Genomic DNA, 9,133 nt, shown 5'->3' on the forward strand with positions numbered 1-9,133 from the left:
ATTTCAGCCAGAAAATACCTGAAATCATAGAAAAACACACAAACTCATAGTGAAGTCCAGAAATGTGAATTTAACACAAAAACTAATGAAAATATCCCTAAAAGTAACTAGATTCTACTAAAAATATACTAAAAACAATGCCAAAAAGCGTATAAATTATCCGCTCATTACAATTGCATTCCATTCAATTCGATTAAAAAAATAATCCAAACCTCGTCTGCTTGATTTGTTTCGGAAGAATAATCCAAATCGCTCTCATTCAACTGATTTGAAGTTGAATCATTCATTGTTTCGATTCAGAAGATAAATGCTATGTGTAGATCGAAGAAGAAAATGAAGAAGAATGGGAAGAAGATAAATGAAACGTAAGTAGATCGAAGAAGAAAGCGAAGAAGATGGACGCGAGTAGAGAAGAACGACGAAGTTTATTACGTTCAATGCAATGGACATGTCTGAGAGCTTCGACAACTTGCATGATTTGAATCCAAGGAAGCTTGCCTAGAACTTCTAGGTATACACCATAAGGGTTTGGGAAGAGCCTAGTAGGTTTAACGAGAAAGAGCTTGCTAGCATTGACTTGATTATTCAAGATAGTCAGGTAAATATATTTACTTATTTTGAATCTCCTTATGGGTTATTGATAATTTGTTTTTGTCAATGAAGTTTATCTTTTATTACTATCATGTTGGATTATACAAAGGGTACCAGGATGCATGCCTCAATACCCAAACCCTTGGCTCAAAAGTGCAGCGGAAAAAATTGTTCAGTTTCAATTGTACAACATGTACAACTTCATTGTCCATGATAAAAAAAATGCATCGCGGGTAATACCCGGTAGATGGACTTTGATATTTTCTCAAAGGACAATTGTGAATCCATTTCAAAATCCTACCTTTCCACTGGAAGCTTTTTGTTTTAGAACCATACCGGACATTATCAACGCAGAGAGGTTGGACGGCACTGAGCTTTTTGGTAAGTTTATTGCATTTACCTGGTAGCCTTATCCTTTATGCTTTTACATTAAAAAAGTTGAACCAAAACTAAAGAGTGGTAGTATTCAACACCATTTTGTAAATATACAGACCTGATAGCTAAAAGTTGTTGGAAAAGAAGATCCTAGGGATTTGGTTACAAGCAAAGGAAAAGAGACAAAATGATTGGTTGTTGTCCTAGAGGATTTAGAGTGCGTGTTCTATCATATTTTGTGTAGTTTTACAAAAACTCCAGTGTTTCTTTCAACTAATAAGTTTCTATTATGGTTTGCTAACACAGCAACAACCGAATCGGGTGCGCAATGTTTGACCACATGGTTGATCAAATCCTACCACATCTTGAGGAGGATAGAGTCGAACCACTTATAGTCGTGTTACAATTAATAAAAGCAACAAGGTGGAACGGAAAGTCATCGGTGCAGAGTCGTTTCAATGTTTCCCAATTGCATGTCGACCCTGGATTGAAAGAGATAGTTGGGTTTAGAAACATGTTAGTTATTTTGATGTAATACACTCGAAACATAGAATAATAATTGGAAATTTGGGAAAAATAGTAAGATTGTATTTTCACTTAATAATTGGAAATTTCAACAATAATGGAATGTATTGCAGTTGATAATGTCTATTTTAACTTTTAACTAATTTAACTATTTTACCCTGGAAGGTTTCTCGGAGGTGCAACATCATCCTTTGTGAGGATAAGTCAGGTTTCATCACATGGTCCATGGTCAGGCGTTGAAGAGCTAACACAAGGTAATGCTTCAGTGAAAACAATAGAGGACATCCTGAATCAAAAAGAGGTAATTAGAAATTTAGTCATCGACTTAAAAATAAATTCAATAATTACCAAAAGACTCTTTTAGAGTTCAAATTTATTTGGGAATATATGATCATAGAGGAAGGTCCCACTTGGATGGTTGGAACTATTATTTCAATCAATGTAAGCAAGAATGATTGGTTTTACAAGTCGTGCAGGAAGTGTCCAAAAAAAGTTGATACTCGTGTTGGCAATAGATATGAATGTGGAAAGTGCGGTCACACACACGGATGTGCTGCACTAAGGTATATTGTATAAGTCCATTTGACAAAACTCATGCATTCTTATATAGTTTTGTTGTTATCATTCTTATATTAAATTGATGAAGGGTTTATGTATGTATCCTGAATATGTGTGTTCTGTGTGCATTCAGTTCAAAATTCAAGGTGGAGGTGATGGTTTTTGATGGCACTTGTAAAACCTGGTCAAACCGTAATTAATTAAATAATAAATTAAATAGGAGTGAATATGGTTAGAAAATTTGACAATCAGAATTTGATAATTTAAATGTGATATTTGGATTTAGTGAATTTTTTGGAGTCGGAAAACATAGTTTTCTGCGTAAAAACGCGCACTGGAATTTTGACCGGTAGTACCAGTTGAGATCTATCTGGTACTGTAGCTGAGAAAAGTGATTATAAGTGATAAACCCATATTTTATGATATATTTTGTACTTAATCTGAGTGATTTATTCAATCCTTCACCCACTTATTCATATTAATTGCATGGTTTTACTTTCCCTTCCTTATTATGTGATGTATGTGAAAAACATGTTTCCTATGCTTTAAAATTAATTATTTTAATTACCTTTATTTCCATTCGATGCCGTGATTAGTGTGTTGAGTAGTTTCAGATCTTCTAAGGCAGGAATGACTCAAAGGATGGAAAGGAAACATGCAAAAATGGAAGGAAAGCATAAAACGGAGTTTGTGAAGAAACTGGCAGCCACGCGATCGCATGGACGACGCGGCCGCATGCCAAGCGCGAAGAAGTAGCGACGCGGCCGCATGACTGACGCGACCGCGCGCCTTAAGCAGAACACATATGACGTGGTCGCATGACTGACGCGACCGCGTGATAAGGAAAACTCCGAATGACGCGACCGCGTGACCCACGCGGACGCGTGACAGAGGCCACGCACCAGAAATTGCAGAAAATGCTCCTAGCGAATTCTGAAGCCCTTTTTGGCCCAAATCCAAGTCCAGAAGTCATAGACCAGAGGTTATGAAGTGGGGGAATGCATCCATTCAAGGGGAGTCTCCACTTTAGTTAGTTTTCATGATTTAGATTCAATTTTGAGAGAGGTTCTCTCCTCTCTCTTAGGATTAGGATTTAGGATTTCTCTTAGTTTTAGGAGTGACTCTCGATCCCAGGTTCAATGTTCCTTTACTTTAAGCTTCCCTTTCACTTTTTATTCATTCCATTACTTTAGTTAGTTATTTGATGTTGCAATTTAATTTATGAATTCTTCCATGTTACAGATTACTCTTTTGAATTAATGTTATTTGAGGTATTTCAGTTTATCATTGCTTTTCTTTTATTTACATTATTGTTATTCCCATCTGAAGGCATTTTTATTCCAGTAGATTTACTTTTCTCCTTTTGGTCTTGGTTAAGAAATCAGTAACTCAGGAGTTATCAAACTCAAACATGAATGATAATTGTTATCTTTGCTAATTAAATTGAACTTCAATAATCCCAATCTTTTCTTAGGAAATAAATAGGATTTGAAGATCAAACCAATTAATCCCTTGACCTTCCTTTATCTTAGTAAAGGTTAACAAAGTGGAATTAAGATTCAATTCTCATCATCATTGATAAGGATAACTAGGATAGGACCTCTAATTTCTCATACCTTGCCAGAAGTTTATTTTCAGTCATTTATTTACTTTACTTGCCATTTAAATTACTTGTTCTTCATTTACTTTAATTTCTGATTAAATCATTCCCTCCTCATTCTCAAAACCCCAATTTATAATCTCCATAACCAATAATAAGAACATACTTCCCTGCAGTTCCTTGAGAAGACGACCCGAGGTTTGAATACTTCGGTTATCAATTTATTTAGGGGTTTGTTACTTGTGACAACCAAAACGTTTGTATGAAAGGACTTTTGAAGGTTTAGAAACTATACTTGCAACGAGGATTTATCTGCAAATTTCTAGACCACGCAAAAGTTCCTCTCATCAAAATGGCGCCGTTGCCGGGGAAGTGCAATCGTGTGCCTTATTATTGGTTATTGTAAATATTTTTATTTTACTTCTTTATTTGTCTTTATTTTTCCTCTCTTTATTTATTTTTGCTACTATGAATTCTCACCCCTTTCGCTTTGAGTTTGGTTCTAATGTTATTGAAAGGAATGGAAGTTATAACAGGAACATGCATCAAGGTCAGAGCAACCAAAGATGGATGGAGCCAAGAGGATCTGATCAACCCTTTAGGCAACAACACCCTCTAAGATATCATGGACAAAGACCATTCTACAATGCATACCAAGCAAATTGACATGGTGGACAACCTTGTAATTACCAACAAGCCCCACCCTGTGCTTATAGACCATCCTCTCAACGTAACTTCGAACCACCACACTCACAAGCTCCTTTTCACCATTCACCACCGTATGATCCTCATTTACCCCAGTTCCAATCCAATCACTCCCAAACACCACCACTTCCCCCTGTGCCATACCCAAATCTATCACCCTGAGAATCAGAGGTTCGCCTCAAGGAAATAGTAAATCGACTTCAAACAACTCTTCATCAACTGGAACAAGTAGTAAGTCAATTATCTTCTAGACATTCGAACATTCAAGGACCTCCCACAGCCCCATGTGGACAATCTAACGAAGAGCGTAGTATGAAGGAGATACTAGAAACTCCAGTGGACAAGACAGAGCATAGCTTCGTACTGGAACAAGTAGAGGAAGCTGTCATTATTGAAGAAGAAGAGTTGGTTGAAGACTTAGGAGACGCTGAACCTCCATGGGAATCCAAAGTTGTGGAGCATTCTGTCAAGGATGTTACAATTGATGCTAAGGAGGATTGTGCGCAATCCCCGAGGCAGATATTTTATGAAGAACTAGACAGAATAATCCAAGAAGCAAGTTTCCTTGATGACAATAATCTCAAGACAAGTTCTTCTAGTAATGAGCTTGCATCCGCAAGTGAATTCTCTGAGATTGAAGAATCTTCCCCAAGTAAATACGAAGATGATACGGAGGTAGATTTCTCTCAACCTCCAGTCTATGACTTAAGTGATGAGGAAGACATAGATGGCTTTGATCAGGACATAGATACATTTGAAGAATCTTGCAAGGAAGTGGAGAATTTCACAGAAGAATACAAGGGAGTAGAACTCACAGAACCACTGGAACCACCTATCCCAAGGCCATTACCACCCAATACAAGTTTTAAGTGGGTACAATCCTTAACCTTTAACTGTATTTTTCCACTTGAATATGGTTTGCTTGAAACAGATGGCCAGCTTAGAGCTCTCTGCGGCTTTAAGAGTAAAAGGGAAATGGCTCATACTCAGAGCTGGTGCACAAGGTTCAATAAGGTTCCACACTTCAACTCGAAGTGCACGGATTGGCATCATGATCAATCAGATGGATCTCGGAAAACGTTTGGTTATCCTGGTGAGAATCTAATTTCTAAACCGCCCATATGGAAAAGTATAGATCAAGACGAAGGTGGATTTAAAAGCAAAGTTTGGGATCTTGGAATCTATGCTAACATTCGTCACCCCGGGAGCCTAACAATTTGTTTGAAGCTGCTCAGAAGCTTCACATGCCTAGTTTGGGACCCCGGAGGCTATTGGCATTTCAAGCATTGGTGGAGATTTCTGTATGAATTTAAGCATAAGCCGCCATAACAGGAAGCTCATCCAATGTCCAACTTAAGGACTTTAACTAAAAGTGCTAGGTGGGAGACAACCCACCATGGTATGATCGTCCCTTTTTCAAATTTTATTTAGTTTTATTTGTTTTCAAGTTTTATTTTATTTTATTATATTGAACCTGGAAGTTTTGCATCGCATTCATATTAATCATTGCATTCTGCATACTGCAAAAAAAAAGGGTGCGCGACGCGACCGCATCATTCATGCGATCGCGTGACCTGGAGATCGGCGTAAAGATCCAACGTCCAGAAAGTTAGGCTGGAATCGTGCGGTCATTGTGCGTTTAGCACAAAATGCCCACGCGATCGCGTCACTTGCACAACCTCAATCCCACGCGACAGCGTGAGCGACGCGATCGCGTCGCATAGGATTGCACAACACCCCAAAAGGAGACAGAGAGTTGCGCTGAAACGACGTTGGATTCGTGCGTTTAGCACAATTTTCAGTGACGCGATCGCATGCCCCAGGCGATCACGTCATTCACTATTTTCCCATTCCATGCGATCGCGTGTCCCACGCGATCGCGTCAACCACTATTTCAGCCCAGCCACGCCCCTAGTCACGCGAACCCTATCAGTCGCGCCCCCCCAAACCCCTCTTCTCCCTCTCTTCTTCTCCAATAACACCACCACCACCCAGCCACCACCACGCCACCACCACGCCACCGCCAGACGCCGCCGACCACCCAGACCCCGCCGCCACCCACACCCCTTCCTCCTTCCCCCTTCTCTCTTCTTCTTTCTTCTTCTTCCCCTCTAACCGCCGCTGCCTCCTCCGCAACCACCACCCAACGCCGCCGCCCTGTCACCACTGCCCAGTGCCACCCACGCCCCCTTCCTTCCCCTATTACCCCCTACCCCTATTACCCCTACCTTTCCCTCCCTTCCTCCAAACAGCAGCCACCGCCGCCGCGCCACCCTCTTCCGCCGTGCCGGACGCCACCGCCGTCATCCCCAGCCACCTCTCTGTCCCACTCTCTTTCTTATGCCTACTAGGATGTCTGCCAGCCAGAGAAAAGGAAAAGGAAAGGCTACTACTGGCAAACGGAAAAGAGGAGAATCCTCGATGTCCATTATGGATATTATGCACGATGACTCCTTGCGGGAGAAAAATTCTACCCCGCAGGAGAAGGCCGACCAGCTAATCCCTGCTACTGATCCAATAAAGTTTGCAAACCGATACCGTGAGCTGAGGTATCCGGTGTTTGCAACCTCCAGGAACCTATACCTGGAGAGAACTTTGAAGATCCCAGAAGAACTCCAGCAATACACCTCTGACCAGATCAAACAAAGAGGCTGGTTCTTCCTGGAGAGAAACCTGACTGAGGTCAATGCATCTTGGGTTAGGGAATTCTACTGCAATTACTTCAAAACCTCCCTAGATGCAGTGAACCTTAGAGGAAAGCAGATTCTGGTCACTGAAGAGGCCATTGAAGATGTTCTGAAGCTTCTGCCAAAAACTGATCAGCTGGATGGTTATGAGAAAGCTGAGGAAGATATGCGCTTCATGAAGTTTGATTGGGATGCAGTCAAGGCCCGAATAGCCCTTGACCCAACCGTTCCTTGGATTATGGGTCAGAACACCACCATGCCAAAGGGAATCAAGCAGATTTACCTGAATGATGAGGCTCGGCTATGGCATCAGATACTTAGCAACTTCATTATGCCGAGTACTCACGAGACTGAGATACCAGCTGCTATGATCACCCTTCTTTGGTGTGTGATGGAGGGTAAGGACCTGTACCTGCCACGCTTTATTCGGTACCACATGGCCAGGGTCCACGTCCGAGGCACTCTTCCCTTTCCTTATCTGGTTACACAGCTAGGCCGTCGAGCTGACGTGCCTTGGGAAGATGCTGATGAGAAGCCACTTGCTGCAGAATACAAGAAGATTATCCCTCACAGCAGGAACTTTCTGGCTTTGGGCTACAGACCTCCATTCCTCACTGCTACTACTGACACAGCCACACCATCTTCCGGCCCCTCTTCTTCCACAGCTACCCCTGCCGTCACCACTGCACCTCCACCTGCCCCAGAGCCCATCTATCATCTAGTGCACCGCCTGTTTCGACGGCTTGACCAGATGGAGCATCGCAACAAGCGACGCTATGAGCACCTGAAGCTGATGATACGATCTGGTGACATCTCCTCCGAGCCTGACACACCATCCGAGGCATCTGAGGAGGAGGCGGATGATCACGAGGCAGAGACTCATCCACAGCAGGAGGCAGAGTAGGCAGCCACCCAGCAGGCAGCATCACATCAGGAGGCTCCGCCTCATATTCAGGCTGTAGACCCCGAGATCCCTATCCAGTCAGCACCTCCTCTACAGCAACCAGATCCTCAGATCACCACCACAGAGACTCCAGCTACCCGTCCTTCCAGTGATGACACCCCTTCACACCCTGCTTGAGTGGGCATCGGGGACGATGCTACATTTTAAGTGGGGAGGTCGCCATCTCTGGCGTTCTTTTTTTTGGTGAACCACTATATACTCTTTTTATTTATTTTGCTACTTTTCTGTACTAGAGAACACACAACCTGTGAGTTTTGAGCTTAATTGTATGGTTACATTCAAACCATAATATTTTATTCCTGTGTGTTCCTCCCTTCTTTTTTTATTCTGATGTTCTTTACTTTGTTTTAATCTATATGTCCAATTATAGAATAGAAATACATACCAAGAGAGTGATTGAGGCCATTATTTGATTTTAGCTCACTTATCCCAAAATAGCTTACCTTTTACATCACCCTTGTTAGCCCCCTTGAGCCTTTAAATTCCTTTTTTTTTCTATAAACCACATTACTAGCCTTAAGCAGAAAAACAAAATAAAATCCCAAGTTGAATCCTTGGTTAGCTTAAGATAAGAAGTATGTATGGTTTAAATGTGGAAAAACCTATTGGGAACATGGATGATAAAAACAAAAGGTAAAAAAGTTGAAAAGAATAAAATAATTCAAAATAAAAGTTTTGGGAAGCATGCTCATGTGAAATCAAAATAATTGAATTACCATGTGCATTAAAAAAATAAAAATATATATATATATATATATATATATATATATATTCTTCAGTATTTAAATAAAGGGGACACAAAAGAATTCCCCAATTGAGAAATAAAGCAATGCACATGGGATAAAAATAATAAACATTAAAACATGAGCACGTGACATCCAAAGTGGGAAAATATGGGAAAATAGGTAAAGAAGCTTTGCTTTAGAAAGTATGTATGTTAGGTGAGATCTTAGACTAATTAAGGATTCACTTATTAGCTCACTTAGCTTTATACATATACCTTTACCTTTACTTTGGCCCCATTACAACCTTAACTAAATACCTCATGATTTTTGGTATGTCTATATTCTATAATTGTTGATTGGTTAGATGAAGAACAAAGTTATAGAAAGTAAGGATAAAAAGAAG

At 40.7% G+C, this 9,133-nt stretch overlaps 1 protein-coding gene across 1 annotated transcript in view; it reads left to right on the top strand.

Annotated features, from left to right (window-relative positions):
* LOC107627526 overlaps positions 783-9,133 on the top strand; it is a 14,506-nt gene continuing 6,155 nt past the window's right edge. Inside the window, exons 1-5 of the mRNA XM_016330357.1 lie at positions 783-994; positions 1,273-1,482; positions 1,657-1,745; positions 1,889-2,054; positions 2,183-2,241. Of these exons, the coding sequence (XP_016185843.1) occupies positions 783-994; positions 1,273-1,482; positions 1,657-1,745; positions 1,889-2,054; positions 2,183-2,241 (736 nt within the window). The remainder of the gene's footprint in view (positions 995-1,272; positions 1,483-1,656; positions 1,746-1,888; positions 2,055-2,182; positions 2,242-9,133) is intronic.

Source organism: Arachis ipaensis, chromosome B02, assembly GCF_000816755.2.
Source record: "Arachis ipaensis cultivar K30076 chromosome B02, Araip1.1, whole genome shotgun sequence".
Lineage (NCBI taxonomy): Eukaryota > Viridiplantae > Streptophyta > Magnoliopsida > Fabales > Fabaceae > Arachis > Arachis ipaensis.